Source organism: Platichthys flesus, chromosome 5 (assembly GCF_949316205.1).
Source record: "Platichthys flesus chromosome 5, fPlaFle2.1, whole genome shotgun sequence".
Taxonomy (NCBI): domain Eukaryota; kingdom Metazoa; phylum Chordata; class Actinopteri; order Pleuronectiformes; family Pleuronectidae; genus Platichthys; species Platichthys flesus.
The window spans coordinates 16,882,416-16,905,660 of record NC_084949.1 but is presented as its reverse complement, the minus strand read 5'-3'; the positions used below and the strand labels follow the sequence as shown (position 1 = coordinate 16,905,660).

General features: G+C 42.1%; 1 protein-coding gene across 2 annotated transcripts; it reads right to left on the bottom strand.

Moving 5' to 3' along the window:
- Positions 1-142: 142 nt before the first annotated feature.
- lcorl (ligand dependent nuclear receptor corepressor-like) lies at positions 143-18,736 on the bottom strand. Of its 2 annotated transcripts, XM_062387278.1 has the most exons (8): positions 18,616-18,736; positions 17,696-17,761; positions 14,860-14,948; positions 14,605-14,731; positions 13,510-13,734; positions 13,286-13,379; positions 1,926-7,306; positions 143-1,822 (listed from the first exon to the last, which is right to left on the bottom strand). In XM_062387278.1, the coding sequence occupies exons 1-8, from the start codon at positions 18,707-18,709 to the stop codon at positions 1,815-1,817; spliced, it is 6,084 nt and encodes a 2,027-aa protein (XP_062243262.1). In that variant the 5' UTR covers positions 18,710-18,736; the 3' UTR covers positions 143-1,814. The 2 variants fall into 2 exon arrangements, with proteins under 2 accessions (XP_062243262.1, XP_062243263.1); XM_062387279.1 differs by lacking the exons at positions 143-1,822; positions 1,926-7,306 and adding an exon at positions 7,838-12,375.
- Positions 18,737-23,245: the final 4,509 nt, after the last annotated feature.

The following is a 23,245-nucleotide window of genomic DNA, read 5'->3' as shown; positions in this document are numbered from 1 at the left end:
ACAGTAAGTTATGGGTTAATAAACACATTTGTTGAGTGGACACTCTAGTGCCTGATGCACCACCATGTTGACCGTGCTTTACTCTGCAGTGGAAACCATAAATCGTTTTTTTAATCTGCTGTAAATCACAATCACTCGTTACTTATTTCAAAAGACTCTTTATTGTTCCAATGACAGGCGCCTTAGTGCATCTGTAAAGGACAGTATAAAAAACACCATAAAGAAAATATACAACAATTGTTTAGCACCAGGTTCTTCAACAGAGGTTTACTTAACACAACACTGGGCCACACCACCTCCATCCTGTTGAAATGGCAACCATAGTAGCACACACACGAGGGTAGTCAGGCACACAATACAGACTACAGTTTGACCTACAGCCAGGCATCTCGGATCAAGCGTATCAATCCAAGATTAGTGTTAACCAATCAAATCTCTTGTCCATCACAAGGTTGATGATAGAGCAGTGGGCGGAGCTCCAGTGGAGGTAGGTGTCTCTTGCTCCAGCTTGAAGAAAAAACACAAAAGGAACTCTAGGGAACAGCAACACGTCTCCCACCTGCATTTAAACAGTAATTAATGCTATTATGTGTATGATAAAGAAATGTAATGCTACTATAACAATTAAGGATCTGTTATTTTTCAACTTCATGGAGTAGAATAAAGCAGGTGGGGTAAGGGGGGGAGGGGAACTAGTCTTGTATAGCGATAGCCTCTAAAATCACATTACATGGCTATGGAAACAACTGAAGTAACATCCCAGGCCATTGGTACTTGTTTACATCCATTCGTCTGTCAGCAATAAAATAATTACTACATACTGATAAATCCTCTGGGTTTGTATTGCACCGAATAGGTTCTCTAGTTTTACAGTAGGGGTTGGTAGTAGGACACGGGATGTGCAAAACATGGGGGAGGAGTCTGTAGCGGGATTAATAATCTCAGATTGGAATAGTGCAAGAAGTAGATCTGACGCAATCAGATAATGACAAACAAGTCACGTCCCACCGACCGACAAATGAATCAGAATCTACTTTCCTCAACTGCATAATGACAGTGTCTTCATAACTTCACGTGCACCCATGGGTTCAGAGTTTATGGTTTAGTGGGACTGAAAATGAAGTTGTTCTGAACGTGTACGATTCAACTTAATGTGTAAGCATAAATATTTTGCGGACTTCTGGCCAATTAGTTTGACCCAGGATTTTATAGGTAGGGACCATCCACATATTGTGAAAGGGGTAAAATAATTCCTTCATTCAAAGCATGTTTTTTGGCACCTGCTTTAAAATATGAGTGTGATGGTTTCAAACAAGGATAGTAAAGTATCATCGAGTTTCAATGCATGTTTTCCCAACGTAAAAAAAGTTAAAGTTTGAATTTCAAAAGGTGCCACGAAACTATGAAGATCAATTTGGGGGAATATCTAAGAGTAGTACAACAACAAGAACTTACTAAACGACAAATTCAGATTCATATTTGGCGACAGTGGCCTCAATAAGGAGGGTTGTTGGGGGGGGTCAGGGACAGCACCAGCTGTATGCAGTCCCATTTAAACGATTTGAGATAAACACGTTCAGAAAGACAAAGGCAAGTTGATGATAAAAAAAAACAACACAGTATCAAACATTCTGTACATACATATCCATGGATAAAAATAGTGCAACATCGAGCTTTTGTTAAGTTAGACTGCTACATAACTGCTGAGTGTAAGACTGAACCATAGTGGGATGGTCAGTCCTCGTGGTCAGCTCAATGTCAGAAGGCACCATGTCAAAGTCCCTTTCCCAGGAAGGAGGAGGTGTCAGGCTTCATTAGTTCTCTGGGAGAAGAGAGAGAGAGAGAGAGAGCACAAGTTGACTTTGCGGTGATTGATAAATGTACACGTCTTTAGTGGTAATCAATAAAAGAGGCAAGGTAGTTACCGAACACAAAGTCACACCATCGTGGCCCGGTCAGGCCCCTCACTCGCGATTGTCTCAACATTTTCGCTGGTGGTGGTTGTGGTGGTTCAGTAGACACAACCCCTGGACCTTTGTGTTTGCCTTTCTGCCTCCTCCGGGGCATCTCCTCCTGCTCCTGGACTGATTTAGGAGCATAACCTTCAGGCTCCCTGGAGGCAGTCCTCCTCTTCATGCTTATTCTTTCAGTTTTCACAGCTTTAACAACTCCTACCAATTTTCTCTCCCTTCCTGCAAATACGTATGCAGAGGGTGACACATCATCCAGTGTCACAGTACAGGAGTCCCACTCTTCCTCCAATGATTCACCGTCCGGAGAGTTAATCTTCCTCAGAAACACCCGACATTCCTTCAGTGTCTCAGGACTCCAGGGTTTCGAGCAGAGGTTCTGCTCTTTAGGTGCATCAACAGGCTCCTGAGTCTGGTCCACAGAGCTGCTGGCAGAACTGTTCCCCAAACAGTCATACAACTGATCCTTTGCTGCTTTGTGTGATGCTTTTCGTTTTTGTTGTAGTCCATCTACTGCATGTCCATTTGAACAACTTGCAACTACTTTTATGCTTTTATTATTCTGCCTCTTTTGCCACCTCTCCCTTTCTCTCCGGGTTAGGAACTTTTTCCTTGCATTAAGTACAGTTGCCTGGTAGTTTCTAAATGCTCTGTTTCGCCACCACTGGACTCCTTGATTAAACCTGCCTGTTGCAGATCTGTGAGTGAAAAGTTGCCGCCTAATTTGATGTGTTGACAGAGCTGCGTTGTTCCTCTTCCTCAACCTTCTTTGAGCCTGTTGATGTTGTAAAGGGCTTTTTGGCACAGTTTTGGCAAATTTCTTGATGTGTTTGCGGAGTCGCTCTGCTTGAGGACTGGGGCAAACCATTTTGTTATTGGCAGAACGAGGAAACGGCATAAATTCAGAAGGATTACGGGGGCTTTCCTTCTTGACAATAGACAGAGACTGCGTCTCTGTAGTCTGCATAAACCAGGAGCAGAGCTGTTGCATACTGCAGGAACTTGGTGTGTTAGGAGAACAATCAAACAGTGTTCGAACCACAGAAGAATGTTTTGACTTTCTGCTAAATGAATTGTTGCCTTTGGTGCCTGATTTAGAATTAAGGTTAATTTCTTTTTCTTTGTTCTCCACAGTGTCTGAGACCCAGGTGTCAGAGATGAGTCGTATTCGGCTGGCAAGTTCCTGGCTCAATGTGTCTTCCTCAGCTGACGCTGTCCACCATCTTAGAGTCTCTTGTGGGGCAAAGATTGAGTCGACTGACACCCGTGCCACACTGCTCAGGTCCTGAGAGATCTTCTTTTTGTCTTGTCCAAAGAGCTGTCTTCTTCCCCCTGAAGGTTCAACACTGCCCTGTTGCTCCTCCTTTTTCCTTTCATTGCTCGCCTTGTTTAGCAAAAGTTGTTTCGAGCGTCGCAGCAGAGCGTTACTGTGGCTGTATGACCTAGAGGACGAGGTGGCAACAGCATGCATCAAGTGGATCGAGGGCTTTCTCACTCTCACGGAGTGACGCACTGCTACTGTCTGACTTGGCTGTCTGTCTTTACCTTGATTCTGTGCTTCTATCCCTTTCTCCGCTTGACTGCTACTGGTTGTTGACTGACAGCTGATTGTCCTAAGTTCTTTGGAAGCTCTTAATTCTGGCAGAAGGACTCGCTTATGAATTGGTGCCTCCGGAGATTCCCGAGTATCCCTGTTCATTTGAATTTTGCGTTGCCGTGGAGACACTGTAGTTACTGTAACAGAGATTCCAGAGATTTTCACTTTTGCAGGTCTACCTGGTTTCCGAGAGGGCCCAGAATCATCCCTTTTCTTACATGTAATGTTCCGGCTAGATAGAGGAGCAGACTCTTTCAAAGGACTGACAAAACTGAACTGCTCCGACAACTTTGTTGAGGCAGTTTCAACATTACCTGAGCTGGTCTTAGAACTGTGCATTAAAATACCCAAGTCACTTTTGAGGCCAACTGCCTGACAGGCATCATGGAATTCTGTTTGGAGCTGGTCAAAGCCCTCAGACACCGTCCGTTTGTTTCTTCTTGAACGGCCATACAAAACTGTTATTTTGAGGTTCTTGTTTACATTGTCTTCAGCGTCATTAGCTATTACAACTTTTCCGCCTTCTGTTTCTGTCCCGATTGCTGAATCCACAGCCTTCTGCTTGCGTGGTCGCCCAATTGGTCTCTTCACTTTCTGCTCCAGCTGGGGTCCCAGCTTCTTTGGCCGGCCCGGACGCCTTTTTTGAGGAGTGGATTCATGAAAAGACACAGAGTCACATGGGGATCTCTGGCTCTCAGTTCCAGCAACACGCTTAGTTGGAGTACTTTCACCTGACCTTCTGGAACCTATCCTAGGCGATGAGGAAACTGACTTGGGTGAAGAAACTGACTTGCTTGAAGAAGATGCCGACTTGGGTGGTGATCTATGGCTCTCAGTTCCAGCTACACGCTTAGTTGGAGTACCTTCACTTGATCTTCTGGAATCTATTTTAGGTGATGAGGATACTGGATTGGGTGATGATGCAGACTTTGATGGTGACATAGACTTGCTTTGCGGAGAAGCAGATTTTGGAGTTGAGGAGGCAGACTTGACTGGTGAAGAAGTTGACTTGGTTGGTGAACAAGAAGCTTTATCTGGTAAGGTAGCAGACTTTTGCGGTGAGGAACTAGATTTGACCTTTAATGAGGGAGATTCAGGGCTCCTCCTTTTTTGTTTATCAGGTGTCCCTGACCATGAAGACACTACACATGGGTCAAATGATTTGTCTGCTTGTGAACTAGCACCAGTGCTTGCTGATTTGAGACTATATCTTACTCCTTCCTTACCCTGGACAGCTGATACAAACATAAGCTTAATTGGACTAGTGTACTCGACACTGAAGTTGGGAGGGTTATCACCATAGCGGGCAGAGTTTATGGTGACATTCCCATTTGATGACTTTTGGGGCATTCCAGAAACAGTATTTAAAGCCTGTAGTCTTTTTGGAGATGGTCGTAGTCTTGTATGCTTGGCAGCACAGTCTTCATCTGTCCTGATATCCAGACTGCATTTAGTTGGACTCTTCTCTTTGGCAGCCAGAGTTTCTGACTCTGTGTAAGAGGGCCCACATTGCTCTTCATGTGTTGATTCAAAGGTAAGCTTCCCTGTGTGTTCAGATGAGGACAGAGGGGTGTCATTGCCTAATTCAAGCTGGGTCTCATTAGCTTTTGGTTCTGTGGAGAAGGCCACAAAAGTTTGAGTTGTCAAATCATTGTCCTTCTGTAGTTTCTGATTGAAGATGCTTTCAGAGAAACATGCAACAAAGAACATCTTCCTGGGCTCAGTGACATAGGAGGAAAAGCGCTGTGGAGGGACTATGTTTCTCCTAGTTCTTCTAACCTCCTTGGAGTGGTTTGGTTTTTTCCTCTCTCTAATACAGCTATTGACATCTTTACCCATACCTGATCTATTGTCACCGTCAGAGCTTTGTCCCGATGGGGCTTCTTGGTTTTCATCAGCTCCAGTACCGCTAACCTCACCACCTTCATCACAACCTTCGACACACTGTTTTGCTGAGGTTTCAATCCCAGTCGTTATCTCTACTAGCTTTTGTTCATGATCATCCTTTAAACCTTGTTTGACAACCTTAATCTGCAGCTCAGGGGTGTATATCTGAGTGCCCGGAGGAGTAAAAGGATTTTTCTCACATAATATTTCCCATTCTTTCTCCTCTTGTTTAAGGACGTTAAGGTCTTCTGTGACTACAGCTGTATGTATTTCGTTTTTTACTTCCTTCATGTCATTATCTGTAGACAGCACGTTCAGTGGTGGCTCTCCAACGTTATGATTTTCGACAGGTTCCTCACTTCCTTCCGTTTCTTTTTTAGTCTCCCCTTTAACCAGCTTTAAGTCAGAAGTAGTGTACGATGTAGTTACACCAACCTTTCCATCATTCAGTTTTGGCTTTTTGGCTGATGAACCTTTTCTCCTATTGCAGGACTGGTCAAGCCTGGCAAACTCACGTTTAATTTGTAATGTATGCCTTCTGGCTGTGGTGTCATCAGCAGGTGTTGCTATAGCAGTAAGGACTTCCTGGCGACGTCTGGCACGGGTGTTAGGGGACTTGGGCTCTTTGCTGTCATGGCGATTGAACAGCTCAGTGAGATTGTAGTCACAACCGTTGCCTCTGTGAAGCACTTTGGTGATAATTTCCGTCAGATGGGCATCAGCATGAAACTGCAAGTTTTGACTTGTCGATGGAGACTGCAGCTGCTCCTTCTCAGAAACATTAATGGCTAAAGAAACTGGAGGTGGGTCTTTCTCTAGAGGTTTGATGGTCTCCAGTTTCTCACTGAAGCGATTCACAACATCCTGCAGTAAAGTCCCACTTGGGTTCTGCTCAGCTTGACTACTTCTTGGGGTCCTACTCTGTAGCTCCTCCTCTGTATCTGTACTCACATCTGCTTTCAGGTGGCTTCCATTCACAAAATTATTTTTTACTGTTATATCAGTTTCGTCCTCTTGTCTATGGTGAAGGAGGGAGGGTGGCTTTTCATCGGTTTTCTTACTGATGTCTGAAGGGATAGGGGAAAGAGGGGGAGGAGAGGGGCTCCGCTCTCTCTTCAGGACCGGACAAGGGGGATCCCCGTTGATTACCCCTTTTTCTATTGTACAGCCTAACTGTATTGGACAGGTGGGGTTTGAATAACAGTGACAAGGTAAGGGAGTGTGTTGGTTACAGCAGATCGATGAGGAAGTGCATAAAGTAGAGGAAGGAGTGCACAGTGAAGGAGATTTGGATAATGTAGGAGAGGGTATAAATGAAGACATGTTGTTGATAAGACCTGTGGTCAGGCTCTGGCAGGAAATGCAATTCAGTCTCTTGGGGCACAGAACAGTGTAGGTTTCCATCGTGCACCTCTGCACACAGCAGTCGCCTGAACCCAGAGAACCGTCACTTTTACAGTATTTTAAAGGGTCGAGATTGATGCTACAATTGGACTGGGGGTCTCCTGAATGGAACAATGTGCTGCTGTGATCTTGAGGATCACAATCCATTAAAGGGTAGTGCAGGCTGCCGTTAGGTGCTTTACATTCACAAAGTGTGACTGCATGAGGGGTAACATTATCAGGTGTGTTGACACCACAGTGACAGGAGTAGGATTTTGTTTGACCTGCAGGCGTCCGATCAAGTGAAGACTGCAATTTGTCCTGGTGTGCCAGCTTTAGGATCTGGTAGAGTAAGGAACGGTGTGCTGGACAAAGTGTTCTGAGAACAGCATCCACTGCAGTGCTCTGACGACAATTATTCCCGTGCTGTCCCAGATCTCCCACTTCTTTAAATGATGGCAGCAGGGAGCTAGAGTCAAAAATGCAAAGATAAGAGTTAGGTTTATCTCAAAGATGAGCCAGTGTCCAACAAATAAGTACTTACAGAGAGTAACCACCAAATCATAACATGTTTCAAACACAAAAATAAGATATATAAGATATAGTAAGATGTGTAATTTCATGCATTAGTGTTTAAGCTTTTTTTTGTTTTTAGAAAATTGTAGCCAGCATCACATGCCAACCATAGCTTACTGTACTGTATGCCTTTTCTAGCATCTTATTCTTGTAATTAACCAGCTAAAATCTGAGATGCATTCAATGTTGATGAAATGAAAGCCTGAAAACTATTCTGAATACAAATAATTAAGTTGTAGAGCAAGAACATTAACCAACAACCTTTTCTAGCCAGGATTGCCATTGTTTTGTCAAGCTATCATGAAAGAACAACCACCCATCACACTCTTAGTAATCTGCAAACCCCGACACAAACCGCTGTATTAATATAAAAATATGACAGGTCACTGATTAGAGAACTGTTTTAATATAAAAATATGACAGGTCACTGATTAGAGAACTGTTTTATTGATGAGTTGCTCAAGGCAAATGATAACATTCTGCTAAAAGCAGAAGGAACGATTGTAGAAACGCTCAAACCAAACATGTTCTTTTCAACAGCTCGTTTACCTACAAACTGACATCTCAAAACGTTCAACAGTTTTATAAGGTCCTGTGATCAATTTTACTGTAAAAGTCAGTCATTGATTTAACATTAAATTGTTTTAACTAAATAATTTTAGATGGTTTTATCAGCTTTTTAAGTACTGTACATGCCCAGACCTCTGGTTGGACACAGTAAGAGTTACATTCTGTAGTGTTACTGTTGAGTTTGTTAGGATGACCACATTTTTTCAAATCACAAATAATTTTTAACATAAGCACCAAACAACGACAATACTTAGGTTTGTCATCTTAGGACAAAATAAATTATATCAGCTAACATTTAAAAGCGTTCATGCAGTTGTAGCGATACACATTTCACATAGCATCAAAGTGCCCCATTACAAATCAAGAACTACAACAATCAAACTAGTAAAATCACAGTTTTGAAGAACAATCAATAAATAAGTATTAAGCAACATGAAGAGGTCTTGCTTTACAATAGAAATGCTTCTTGTAAATCATAGTGCAATAATTGATTGATGCATAAATAGCAGATTTGTTAGTAATTTAAAAGAATTGTCAGTAGTTAGAGAAAAAACAAGCCAAAAAAACAATGAACTGCCTCAAGCTCAATTAAAAAACAAACCCAGGTGTGTTCCCGGATTATACTACCATTTAACTTGCACAATTAAATAATGACATGTTCTGTTTCTCAAGAAAGGCTTGTTTACAAACTGGCCCTTGGTCATAAATGGCAGATAATTCCCAGAGTAAAGACACCATGCTGCACTGTGCTTTCCCCTCACACAGGCAACATGTAATGTTGTGAGCAGAAACATTCAGGAGCGGAGACGTCAGTATTTCTTTACATTAGAAAGGTTGAAATCCGACAATCTGACCAAAAAATGCTTTGAAAAATAAAAATTGCATTACAATTAGCCTTAAAGTTACAAAAACAGATACAAAGATTACCAATAAGGATAAATACTTAGCCAAGAACATGGCAGAGCTCCTGTAAATGCCACAGGACATCATTTAAACCATTGTTATGTCACACTCCACCAAATGGCAAACTGGCTGTATGATAATTCATTTGAAAAGATTAAGTGTTGTCGATGGCCACAAACTTACACTTAAGTGGGTTTTTTTTCCTTGAGAGACAAACAGCTCGTAAGCGTCCCTAAGCTAATGAGAGCTCCTACCCCAGCATAATAAGTATCATAACACAGAGGCTTTAATGTGAAACCTGACACTGGGTTATAGGCAGATATAGTTCAGAGGTATATGTGGCAATGAGGTTAGAGAAAGAGAGAGAGAGAGAGACGCAGATAAATAGAGAGAGACACACACACAGGCAGGTTGACGTCCCAGCAAAATAAATCGAAGCAGCTTTGTGTGGGTAACCCTGAACTGCTGCTTTGGTAGTAGCACTGTTAATGGATATAGGCCCATCTCTGAGGACCATCCGGTAGTCTACACAATCGACCATCTATAACAACTGACCTGATCCATACACTAGACACTCGCCTGTCATTTAGGCTTCACACATTTACAACGCATGAAACCTTGGAATCTCATCGGTTGAAGGTCTTTTGTTGTAGCTACGCTTCTTTGTGCCAGAGGGAGACGGCCCCGTAAAGTTAAGTCACAAGCAGCAGTTACGTATGAGGTTTACAGTAATACAGCTACAGTAGCAGAAGTAGTAAGTATCTGTGGTAATTAAACATCTTTCACAAACAGTACACATATATCATAACATACATTTCTCAAGCTTATCAGTGCACATTGAAAAACATGCTTCACTTTTGCATTCCGACTACACTCAGTACAATGCTTGCACAATAAGACTAGGAAACTATGTGGACACAAAAATGGCTATCGTTAACTAATCTCTTTAACAGAAACTCATAGTGAAAATGTAGCCACCACAGTGGGGTTGTTCTGTACAAAACCCCCTGTTTGTAGACGTGTGTCCAACAATATGAGTTTTTAATCTGTTACAATGGCTCTAAGTCACTTCAGTAGCCCAGGTACGATACCCGGAGATAGAAAGCTGCAAATGACAATCATCATCACTCCATTACCAAGGAGCTTTAAGAGTTGAATCAAACCTGAATAACCTAACAGCTAACAAACATGAGTCACACTTTATATCTTAGCCTTAAGAGGTCGACAGCTGCGTTTCTCATGCTTGATCCTGAGCAATCAGATAACCAACAATCACCTTGAAATGAAATCAAATTATCTCGAGATGAAAACAGACTACCTGGAGGTCTTGCTGTACAAAGATAATAGGACAAGGCAATTAATCGAATTCAAATTTCGATAACGAGTATGGCTTCCAACAATTACGAAAACTGAGTAATCGACATGAAATGATTACTATCCCGTGTTTCGTCTTGTAATGAGGCTCTAATGCCTCGGGTGGCCGGGCCACGGTGCCTTCTGTTTGAGGTTTATGGTTTAACGACTGTATTTTCTCCAATCAGCAGCGGCAATCATTTTGCAGTGGCTGCTCTGCACATTACCCCCTGCCGCTTGTCCTCAATCCCCCGCTGACCTGCGTTCGCTTTAAAAACAAACATCAACACTAATCTGAAACTTTTAGGATGCATAGAGTCCTGAAGTTAACTATGTGTTTGTTTGAGAGTTTATCGGACAAGTATATTTAAACACATTGAAAAAAAGTCCAACATTTTGCGAGCAGCCACACACAACACAAAACGTAAAGCAACGTGCAGCCAGAACATCAGTGTTAAAGTAACTGGAATGATCCGGATTCATGCTTCGACTAAATCGATAAATAACTAAATACATGTGATCATCAGTTTGTGTTGAGGGCAACCGAGACGAGCACACACTCCTGGGACCAGGAGAGACGTTCTTAGACACTCAAATATGTTGATCCAGTGCCAAAAGGATTCATTTTTCTTTAAAGTTCAATAAATGATCGATGCTTACAAAGTCAATGAGTAATCGTTATTACAATATTTACCAAAATTAATCGCAGTTAAGATTTTTGCCATAATCAACCCGCCCTAAAAGCCAACAACTGAACATTGATTTACATTAGGCTGCAACTTATACTTTTAAAATCCTGTACACACTTGGTTATTCAATCATTTAAAATGCACCACAGCCTCCTATAAATGCAGTCCCTCAACTTGCTTTGAGTTTAGCTCAGGACCAGGCAAACGAAACACAACTAAAAGTGTGACTTTCACATAACAGAAAAATAGTTAAAAGACCTGAATATTAATATCAATCCATTGTAAAAGGCATGTGTTGTGTTTTAATAAGTGTCTTCAGAAAACATGTGTCTTGTAAGAGGTGATGAGTTCAAGTGTTGAGGAGTTCTGGAGGCTTTTTGTGGTCTAGAACCTCTTTGTGTCAGCAGCTGAGGCAAGGGTCCCTGAGTTTGTGGAACAGGTCATGGTACCGGAACCAGATGAGGTGGAATTGGATGAACAAAAGTTGGCAGATTTCTTCTTGGGTGGGTTCTTCAGTGTTCCAGTGCGCTCCTTGACTTTGTATTCCAGTGTGCTATGGGGCACCCCATACATCCCCTGGGCTTTGGACACGCTCATGCGACCTCCCATAACCATTGTAATAGCCTCCTCCAGTAGGTCGTGGTCGTACTGACGGTATCGCCCACGTTTCTTTCTCGGCTGCTTGTCTTTATCCCGACCTGTCCCCTCCTCTGAATCATCCAATGAAGACCCACGTGGTCCCAGGCGATGAGGAGACTGGTTGGCACTGCCTGGATAGCCATGAGCCAAGAGAGGGGGTCTGAGCTTGAAGAGAGATGAAGGTCTGGCAGCAACTGTCGATGAACTGGCAGTACCCTCTGTTGATGAGGTACGTTGAGGGAGGTTTTCTGCCACATTGCATTTCTCAGCTGGAATCAACCTTTTATGGTCAGACATGGATCGGACCTGAGGAATACGCAGGGACATGGGTGGCTCCAGACTGGGAGTGGGGCTTGCTGGGGGCTGTAGAGCATCCCTGAGTTGGGGAAAAACGTGGGGGAAGTTTTTCTGAAGACCACTTGGCTGATAAAAAGTAAGAGAGGAAGAAGGGAAACTCAAGTCTCCATTTTCCTCTGCAGCTCCTCCAATTTCTGCCCGCTCTGCCCAAGCCGCCACCTTCTGCAGAACAAGACGGGCTTCCCCGCCCAGCATTGATGACATCACATTGTACGATGTCACATCATCCCTGAAATCTTTGCTTCCTGGTGTAAATTGCTGCAGCATTCCAAGCCTTCCCTCGGCCCAGCCATCCAGACCTTGCCTCAGGGTTTGAAGAGGTATTCCATAAAGCAATGAGGCTCGCTGCTCCAGCAGCCTCCCTGAACGAATATCTTTCAAGGCCTTGGACAGCAACCCCTCAGACAGCTCCCAGCTCCTCTCAATGTACTCCTTCTGTCTGCTCTGCCTCCTAGGGATGGGAGGACCAAACAGCAGGGTCAAGATGGAGGTGATGGAGGGGTTTGATTTTGGCAAAGGGGACTAGGGGGGGGGGGGGGTGCAGAGCGAGGGGTCCACTCCTTTATGCCTTGTGTTGGTAACATCACTGCATCTGTTAAGTTTCATGTCTGTCTCTTTTCAGTCTGTTTCTGGGCCCTCACACACACACTGCTGCTGCTGCTGCTGCTGCTTTGTGTCCCTCATGCACACACATTCTTTGTGTGTGGCAAAGCCTCTTCACGTCCAGGTGGGACAGTCTGTGAATGGCTGGGGTTACTTTGGCGCTGTTGTTACTTTTCTCCTTCAGTGAGGATCCTACATGCTTGAAGGTTGAATAATCAAACTCATAATAATTGGATCAGTAAAAGGGGGAATAAAATCATTGTGAGGTGCAATGTACTCATTATTGTACAATCCTGAGCTGTCGGCAAATATTGTAACACGCTGCCATTGCTGTGACGTTACCGCTCAAGAGATAAAAGAGTCAACCCCATAGATCCAAACACCAAACACAGCTAGCTCTTCGTATAACGAACAATGAACTGACACACTGCACTGTAAAAAAACAGGAGTATGCACATCATACAAACCAGAGGTGTTGCCTTAAATCAAGGACCATTGGTAGAAATGACAGCATCACAGCACAATATTGATGTGAACCATCTATCCAAGCCATGTTTTGGACCTAATTGGGATTTCCTACTATGCAGAGGTCTAGATGCATTACGAGTTTTAACAAAAATTGGAATGTAAATTTACAACTGTATTTATGAAGAACCCCAACATTTTACAGTTTGTAATTCCAGAGCTTTCTCCTGCACAAGGCCCAATATTACTAAAGTTTATCCACAGAAACAATTCAAGAATAAAACAACTCTTACCCAGAGGCTTTGTCATTAGATGATGATGATGATGGTGATGATGATGAAGAAGTTGCTGAGCAGGCAGAGTTCCTGGAGAGGTCGAGCACGCCATCTGTTGCAGAAAAACGTTTTTTTTACTTGATATAGCTGAATCAAATTGCATGATTGTTAAAGACTCAAAACTAAGAGGGTGGAAATATGTATTGGCTCTGAATCCAAAGTGTGTTTAATGCTTTACCCACCTAGTTCAGGTTCACACTCTTTCTCCTCCTGGGTTCGGCTCACTGTAAGGTCCAGAGGGGCATCTGATGTTTCTGACGAAGGGGAGGAGGTCCTTGTTCTAACACCATTTGTACTGGTGCGGATCAGACACTTGGATGCATAATCCATGGCAAACTGATGAACCATCTTTATCATCAGCTCCTGGGCGACCAGGGGGATGTTGGAGACACAGCCCAGGGGCACATCTGACAAAGAAGGCACAGACGTAGATAGTAACATGAAGAGCACAATTCTCCTTTAAAAAAGGGGCAATAAGAAATCATGGGGTATTTTGGATCATCAAACAATGATTTGAATGTCTAGCAATAAGTTCATAGGGAAACTTTCTCCTGATCCCAACAAGCAAAAGCGACTGCTGTCTTATGGTCACTTATGTGTCCCACCTACGGAAAAGTCTTATTAGGCAACACATTAGGAAGTCAAAATTACATGCCATAATTCAACAAAATAAAAACAAGTAGTCAATCAAAAGTCATGTAATAATAATGCTGTTTACATTAAAAAAAAAGGTCTAGCCCACATATACAGGTTGCTGAAAATACAAGAATGGTTAAACTCCTACTGCCTGTCATATAACGCACTATGCAGTAAAGCATTATGTATATTTTTACCCTTTTAATTTATTGAATTAAAACAGTAGAAATTGGCACTGACCTGGTGTAAGCCTGAGTACACATCCTTTACTTTCAGTGATAACTCCTCTCAACCTCATAAGCTGGTTAATCCATTTACTAGAGAAAATTCAAATATGACTTCAAGGACCGATACCTACACTGAAGGAACTCTTATTGAAAGTCTGTAAACAGCTGGTGCTACAGCTAAGTGCCTTTGAGAAACTCATGATATATCATCAAAACAGTAAATTCAAGCAGACTAGTCAGGTTTTACAAACATACATTAGAATGTTAATAATTTTACCTCTAATGCTTCTATTGAGACGGAATAAGCTAACAGGATAAAGCTGACAGTTGTAAGCCTGTTACAGGAGCTTTAGTGTGTCACAAGTTGACATATTTGTGGAGTACTCCACCAAAGAAGAAAGAAACCTGACTCACCTTTCTTGTTGAACACAGCCTGGAGAAACCTGTGAGCTGATTGGTGGCTCTCAGAGATGCTTGGAGCCTGACAGGGAGAGCAATCGGAGGGGGAGGAGAGGGGAGGAGTGGCTGCAGGGACTTGATCCTACAACGTGAAAAAAAAGAGATAAGTTACTTAATTGACTGTTTCGACAGAGACATATTCTACATCTCATAAGAAGCGATGCAATTATTACAGGTTTCATGATCAAAGAATGATTTTTGACATCTTACAGAGGGTTTGTCCAGGGGAAGTTTGCAGAAGGAACACTGAGAGCAGCTTGTTTCTGGGGACCAGTCGTCCACCTCTTCAGGTTCACAATCTAAAACAAAAATACATCACAAGGCAACACAGAGTTAGGGATCATCAGGGATCAGGCCTGATAATTAAGGTCTTCTACCGTAATTATTAAACAACATTACACAGGTGGGCTTTAGTGGTTACCTAACTGAATCATCACACACAAGTTATTTTACAACCACAGAATAATCTAATGATATATTTGCATAACTTTTTACAGAAGTTAACACTTACAGAAAAAAACTGGCCTGTTGGCTCAAGAATCAGTCGTCAGGATTTTTCTGTATGATTTATACCAATTAATCAACACTTCTCAATTTCACACTTGTGTAGGATTGCTTTATGAAAATTTGAAGATTTGTTGTATGTATGATTGTTTTTTCCCCTATTGAATTTCCCAAACAATATTATTCGACATACATTGTTATGAGGGGGATAAAATTACGGACTCTGAATTTTGTCAGTCAAATTGGATTTGGCTGTTTAATATGAACATTTTACCATCTGTTCCTTTTACCCCACGTAGACCAACATCTTAAGTTTATTTTTTCATGTTATAGCTTTGTTATGAGATCCTACTGCACTGTGGAGTGTCACTGCTGCCGAGTTGCTTACAGTGCTTTGTACCCGACACTGCACCTGAGAGCATCAGAGTGTCCAACAGAAAAGAGTGGCACTTCTTTTCCACACTCTGTCTGGTGTTGTTCTGCCCTCCATTTCCATCATTGTCTCTACTTCTCTCATTTAAGTTATCTTATTTGGAGACAATATTGGGTTTTAAAGTTTACACCCTGTAACATCATTCTATTGACTTCCGTGGGTTAGTCCTAAAAATGACACACCATGGCAAAAAATATTTATATCACCCACCATTTCCCTTGCTGCTGTCAATAAATGTAGTTGTAACTTCATTAGGGATGCTTTGGCTAATATTAATTAAAAAAGACAAGATCCCGACAAACGGATGATCGCCACTCAAAGAGTCTTTTGAATAAGTGGTTCACCAAGGTGTCTAGGACACATCATCTAAATATGTTCCTGTCTAGTCTCCAGATGGCACCGAAGACCTCACTGATGCCTCAGATAGCATCAGACAGGCTGTGTTTTTGGCTGGTGCCCAACAAGTGCTAAAGGAAAAACACAGCCAGTGAAAATAATTTCAATATTTTCTTATTTAAAATATGATTTTGAGGGATTACTTTTGATGTAGGCAAATGGGTTCTGAGGGGGTATATCCGCGTCTGATGAAACAGATACATTTGATAAGATACTATTTACTATTTAATATCTGGTTCAATGAGATTAATTTAAGTTGCTGATCAATTCTATTCATTTTAGGAATACCTGAAGGCTAACTGTAATCCTTTATTAGTGTCTGAATAACAAGAACTAAATCGGACTTCCTCAGAGCTTTATGAATTAAAAGATGTCACTGTTGCAACTGAAAGGAACGATTAAGTCCTTCTGATGTTTACTGCCACACCTTGAGCAGTGATTCACATTTATCAAGTTGATCTCTAAAGATGCATTTGTCACAGAAAACTGGTTGTGTACCTTTATTCACGGGGTTAGTTGCATCAATTTAAGATCAGTGTTTTTCATCCATACTATATATGATCATAATTCTAAATATAACCAACGTATTGTTCAATGTTTTTATTTTAAATCAAGCGTGAATAGGAGGAATTGAGCAGCTAACATTTACTTACACTAGTGCCGTTTTACTTGTTATAGGTTGTCTTCTTGTTCACGTTTGAAAACAAGCTGGCTTCTTTAATTATCACAAGGATGGCAGCATGTGGGTCTATATTAACATAGAGCTCCATGTTTTGTGTGATGCAGATATTTTGTAAAGATTCTATTTATTGTTGTTTATGTGATTCTAAATTACATCTAAACTTTGGACAATATGGCTACCAGCACACTGTACAACATCTTGTATCATTGGCACCTTTTCAATCGTAGCAGGCATGAAGTTTTGTGTGATTAAAGAGATCGTATAGGATTTGGCAGGGTGAGATAATTGGACGCAAATCAAAGAGGGACAGGGGTTAGTTTGAAGGTGATGCAGGCATTTCTTTAAATCTAAAATAGATTTTTTTTTAATGCATGGGGTACAATCTTCTAAAACCTGGTGCTGATGCTATTGCTGTAAGGTCATATATAGATATAGTTCAGTTATAGTATATTTACCAGCCCAATTTGCTTTATTTTCACTCCAATTTGATGGTATGTATCTATATCTATATATTTCTTAAGATAAATGTTAGTTTTGAATTAACATCTTAAAAACTTAGCTCTATTTATGAATATAAATATTGTAACATGTTGTAGTTGTTAAGACTAACTTCTATAATTAGCTATTTGCTCTGAGGATGAATACAGCATTTCTCATTCTGAAAAAGATAAGATAAGTGGCAGATAATACCGAAGAGTTTACAGTGACTCAGTCTTTCTATACCAAATACGAGTCGGTCCATGGGTGCAGAATATTCCATATCAAGTGCACTGTTTACTAGTATTGTCTTAACACTTTTATGTCCTAATATCAACAAATAAAATGATAACTTTGATATTCAATCAACATCATAACCACAAAAGTGTTTTTGAGTCTGGTGCCACAGACAGGATGGAGATGACAGAAAGCATTGTGAGGCAGATTAATGCATGGTTGGTTGAGGTCATTTCAAAGTTTTATGGAGTTGAAATACATAAATGTACAAATTGCCTGTGACATCAACACTTTACTGTGAGCAAACAAAAACCCACCATCAAATACACTGAGGTCTCTCATCAGCATCGGGCCATAGATTCCATCCAGGATGCTCTCAAACCCTGCAAAGGAAAATGAAGACAGTCAATCCTCCGGTACTGGGCAGAACAAGATTTATGTACATGCAATACCTGACATTCCGGTACAGTATGTTCTACATTTCATGTTTTAGCCGAACTCTGCAACTTCCACAGCAACAGTGCTGAGCTCTAAACTTAGCACAGAAGCTAACACCTCCAATGCTTGATACCGAACACTTATTCTCACTGAGTGAACAACAACAAACAATAAACATCACTCATGAACAGTTACTGGTCAACATTTCACACTTCGGTGGCGTTTTCTGGGTTTGATGTCACCGCGAGCCGAGTCAACCAGACCGGCTTCTGTGTTCAAAATAGCACAGTACGTGGAAACCAGTCACCAGAGACCGTTGAAGTGAATGACTTCTCTCATATTGCACTGACATTAGCTTCCCCAACGTAGCAACAATCCCCTCCCCCCAATAACAACAGCGAGACTGTTAGCATGACGTTAGCTTAGCCAGCGTATATGTCAATAAACAAATCCGGCTAAAGACGTTAACTATCACCGACATGCAATTTATACACCGAAACGCTGCGTATCTCCTCACAGTTGGATAGCACGGAAGTGTACATGCTAGGACCGGGAAGTAGCTAGCTAGCTCAGGGGGACAAAGAAAAGGAGCCAAGTCGAGAAGCTAACCAGCTGGGACACATTAGCCTGCCAGCTTCATTTAGCCGCTGATGATGTCCACCTACGGCGACAGGCTACTAGCTAGCTATCAGTGGGCTAGCATTAGCTAGCGCTCCAACACAGCTCGGCGAGCCGATCCCACCTCTACCGCGCGAAATCTCCCCGAAGCCCCGTTTATTTTGAACAGAAGTGACCGTACCGACGCAGTGTATCAGTTTGTGTCGCCATGAATCAAGTTCCCGCCGAAACCCTTTCCTTTCTACCGTGCATCTCGGGCACTGCACGGTCGCCATTCTGCGTCCGTCCTCCCCCCTCTCTCTCTCCCTCCGTCTGAGCCGAAGGAACAGGCTGCGCGCACTTTAATCAGCTGGCCCGCCCCCTACCGGCCGCGAAGGGAACAGCAGCGGGCTCCGAAAGGCCGCAGCTACAAAGAGAAATAATCACGGAGACGCACTTTCCATGTTAATGATTCACTATGACACTACTTCAGTGTTTTATTTAGGACCCGAGCACTGACAGGCACTGACAGACAGTGACGCCCTATTGAAATTGTAAGGATTATTATTATTATTTTTCAGGCAAATGAACTGGCTTTTTGAGGGTTTTAAAATGATCAAATTCTTACCAAAATTTGCAAAATATGTGAGAGTGGTGAAAATGTACTTCCTTTACCTCCTGCCCAGAAATGAACTGCACATCCTGCGCAGAAGCGGACCGCGTACCTCCAGCGCAGTAGCGATCTGCGCTGGAATAATTATATTAAATTTAATATAATTTAATTTAATTTAATTGCATTTAATTTTGATCAGGTAATTCAAACTAAGCACAGGAAGAAGATGGACAAATGATTGTTTGTGTGTGTCTGTGTCACTCTATGCTCCTTTTATAAACATTTCAGAAAAAAACCATTGTATTTTCTACTTTACTACATATATTTTTTATTGTTTTAGCGCAGGTGCAATATTCAACTCACGTTTATTCTGCATTATTATTCTGGGTCTTTCACGATGTGTACTTGTTTGTTGTACAATGGACTATTCTGCAGATGCTGTAGCAGTTTGGCCAATGCAAAATTCCTCATGCGAACAATAAATTATAATTGAGTGATTTGATTAAAGAGCTCAGGTGCATTGAGTTTTTTGGTCTAGTATTTTCGTTTAGTAATGACTGTTGGCTTAGAGTTAACTTGTATGTTCTGTGTCACATCAAACATTAATCAAGCACATTCACTAAACCTAAAGAATACTGTTTCAATGAGTCGGATATTATTATTATTTAATATTTAAGCATGATGAACAATTTGGCCATTCTCTTTTAGCTATGTACCATTGTAAACAGGGACTGCAACCAGGTAAATTACTTTGGAACTAGAACTTCATGATTCTGTTTTTCCATTATATTTCGCCTGAATGTAGCACCACCTGACGATACCACTGGTTCAGTGCATACTCACATACATTGTAATACTAATAATCCCTCGGCTGCTCAGAATAAAGGTGAACAGATAATGGCAGTGACTGAATTGATTGTCAGCTCCTTCTCAGTGCAACCACATGGGGGCAGCAGAGCACTATGAGATTTTCAAAATATGTCAATTAGATCCTGTGTGCAATGACAAATATTAGATGAACCCAGGTTCACTACCGAGTTTAATTGATGACACAGTTTTCTAACATTCGTCTTTACTTTCAATACCTTACAATCACAGATTAAGATATTGTTCATCTGTACATCCACTCAAGGCTGGTCTCTCAATAGAGAAACAAACGTCCAGTTACTAAAGGACCCTGACTTACCAAGTTTCATTGTGCCTCAATTTGTCCTTAAAGTTTGCAGTCAATTGCTAATTTGATTGGATTCTGTATTCCCAAAGCATATTAGCCACATCAATATTTGACTTTGAGGTAGGTCTTGCAATATGTGGGGTCCCTTTCTCAATAATAGACAGAAAAAATGCATCCTTAACTTTTATTTAATGCTTTTTTTCTTCAAAACACTTACTCAGTAATTAAATGTTTAAATTGTGCAAATGTTGAAAACAAGTTTAGTGAGACACAGCAAACCTGCAGCCAGTTAATCCACTGGAAGAATTCTGGTTGGGGGTTCCAGGGCTCCATGTGGACACTGTGTCTTCTCCTTCATGTACATTGCACTTGATGAGTACTTGTATACACTAATGCAAACAGCATGGGCAGAATGGGGTTTCAGGGCCTCCAGCTCATTTCTGCGACAGGCCCCCGCCGGCAGGTTGGTTCGTCCAGTGATGCAGAACATCGGAGACGTATGTGAACAAGGCAAAGAACGGCCAGCCGGTGATTGAGTGCAGCGCGGTGACAGGGAGGCCAGTTAGAGAACATGTGAAACAGAGTTATAAAGATCTATGGAGAGTGGTGCAGTTGAAAGGCAGATGTGATTGAATGTTGAGTTCGGAGGAGACAGCGAGTGTCACGGGCCCAGGTGGAATTTGTTGTCACGGTGACTTTGGAGCGTGGTTGCCGTGGAGATGGTGATGAAAGACGGCAGTGTGGTGAGCGGCCGGAGCGTGACCAACAGCAGACAGCCGAGTGAACCCCGGGGACTGTGGTGATTACATGCAGGGTCACCATGATGTTGCGTGTTTGTACTTTTTGTCTGAAGGTACGTGTATTGTTTCTCTAAACATACAATTCAATCACACACCCGCGTGCACGTCCTGAGACTCAAGAGAATGTGATTGATTGCATTTGAATTTAATGCAACTGTGCAGTGTATCTCCATTTTAATGGCACATCACATGATCGTGAAATGAGCAGCAGCTTAGCACTGAGGTGGTGGTCCCTCTGCTGCCTGCTGCAGCCCGGAGGAGCCTTTAGCACCTCGGCCATTGACATATCTCATTACTGCAACACCTCTCGGTCTTACTGCAGTTACAGGGCCACTCAGAGGTGTGTGTGTGTGTGTGTGTTTGTGTGTGTCTGCGTGTGTCAATGTGTGCTCACCTGGATCTGGTTATGTAGTTCAGAGGAGGGGCACAGTAACTACATATTTTAATTTCCCTCAGATTCACTGCCTTGACAAGTCCAAAAAAAACAGCCAGAAATAGATTATAGATTAAGAAACTGGCAGGTATTAAACAAAAAGCCACAGGATGAAGAAATCTACAGAACTCACTACACCCAAGATTAAAGTATGTCCTCAAAATAACCCAGATACAGATGAGGACCATCTTATTCCTTCTCATATTTCTGCACTGCTATTCGATCACTTTTCATCTCTGTTGCAGGCACCATGAATGAGGCTTGTTAAGGGGTTTTCAAGTCAACTAAATTTGCAGGTGCATTCCAAGGGCCCATGGGTTTTTAAAGATGATTAGAACCAGTTCTCCATATGCTATAAAAGCAACACCTCGCGTATTTAATATAAACAGGATTTAGCTGGTATTAGTAGGGTTTTATTTTTCACACTAACAATTAGAGTGGCTCTGCGTACTGGCTCAGTATGAACTCACTCTCCGAGCCCCGCGTGCCCCAGAACTGACTGTGACGCATGTTTCTCCTGCTTTCATCTCGTCCTAAATTCAAGGCGTCTCGCTGATTTTACTACATTGCAACTTAAGGGGTAGAAACCTCATTCTTTTGCACACTTGCGAATGTGGCGGTGCCTTCCCCCCTGCCTCAAAGTCTCAGATAGATTTTATTTAACTGCCCTGTGGTGTGCAAAAACCAGAGGGGATCACGCTTAATTATATGAGGTAGATAAATTAGAAAAAACGCTTTATTTATAAAAGCTCCAGGCTCGTAGCTGGGGCCCCGTTTCTAAGGTGGTGATTTGGGACAGTTGATGGATTGAGTACGCTACTTGCGCTAATACTTGGATCCAATATGTTTAATTATTCATACGTCCAATGAATCAAAATGATCTTTTTACTGAGGGAAAACCACAATGACTGCAGATTGGGAGAGTCCGGGGTTTCATTTAGTTTTTGGCAGCAGCCTCCCGTATAATCTGTGACACGGTACAGACGCCCACGCCACTTTGTGCGGGGTCCTCCGAGTGGGATTTCCAAAAATCACTTATTTAACCCGGTTTGAGAGCCTTGACATTGTTTTTATGAAACCATATAAAAAGGGAGAGAAATATGAATGCAAAGAAAAACAAATATGGAGATGATTACCTGAGAGTTTTTTTGATGAGCATGAGCAGAAATGTCTGCTTGTGTGTGTGTGTGTTATGTAGAGTCCTGGGGATCAGTGTTATGGTTGGAGCGTGGCCATTTCGATTACTACAGAGGTGCAGTATTCTCATCCCTGCAGAATCTAGTGTGAACCCTCACTTCAGTTTCCCATGTCCAAACACACGACTACACTTGCTGTTGTGCAAGCAAATGCATAAAGACATCTGTTTAGAATTCCTGGCTTTAAATGAGAGATGGTGGTTGCTGTACGACACAATAATGTTTATTTATCATGGAGCCTTTCTCTTTTCCTGCATGAGGCACTTCCAGTATATTCTGTGACCCCCTCATAGATGTTCTCCACATTCTAGAAGCTGTCTGGATGTTTTGTGGTAAACTGCAAACTTGTAGGAATATGTGGGAAGGGTAAATAGGAAATAGGGGAAGCTAAATGAGAAGAGGAGGTTTTAATCCGAGAAGGAGTGTGTGTGTGTGTGTGTGTGTGTGTGTGTGTGTGTGTGTGTGTGTGTGTGTGTGTGTGTTTGTGTGTGTGTTTGTGTGTGTGTTTGTGTGTGTGTGTGTGTGTGTGTGTGTGTGTGTGTCTGGACATGCATGCAGAGACCTGGAGAGCAGCGCCGCTGTGCAGGGAAACACTAAGCTGTTGCCATTTTGAAGA

Coding starts and splice junctions, on each gene's coding strand:
- lcorl (XM_062387278.1), bottom strand. CDS start 18,709: ATGGCGACCGTGCAGTGCCCGAGATGCACGGTAGAAAGGAAAGGGTTT. Junction 17,762..18,615: donor CAAACTGATACACTGCGTCG/GTACGGTCACTT, acceptor TTTCCTTTGCAG/GGTTTGAGAGCATCCTGGAT. Junction 14,732..14,859: donor TTCCCCTGGACAAACCCTCT/GTAAGATGTCAA, acceptor TTCACGTTGTAG/GATCAAGTCCCTGCAGCCAC.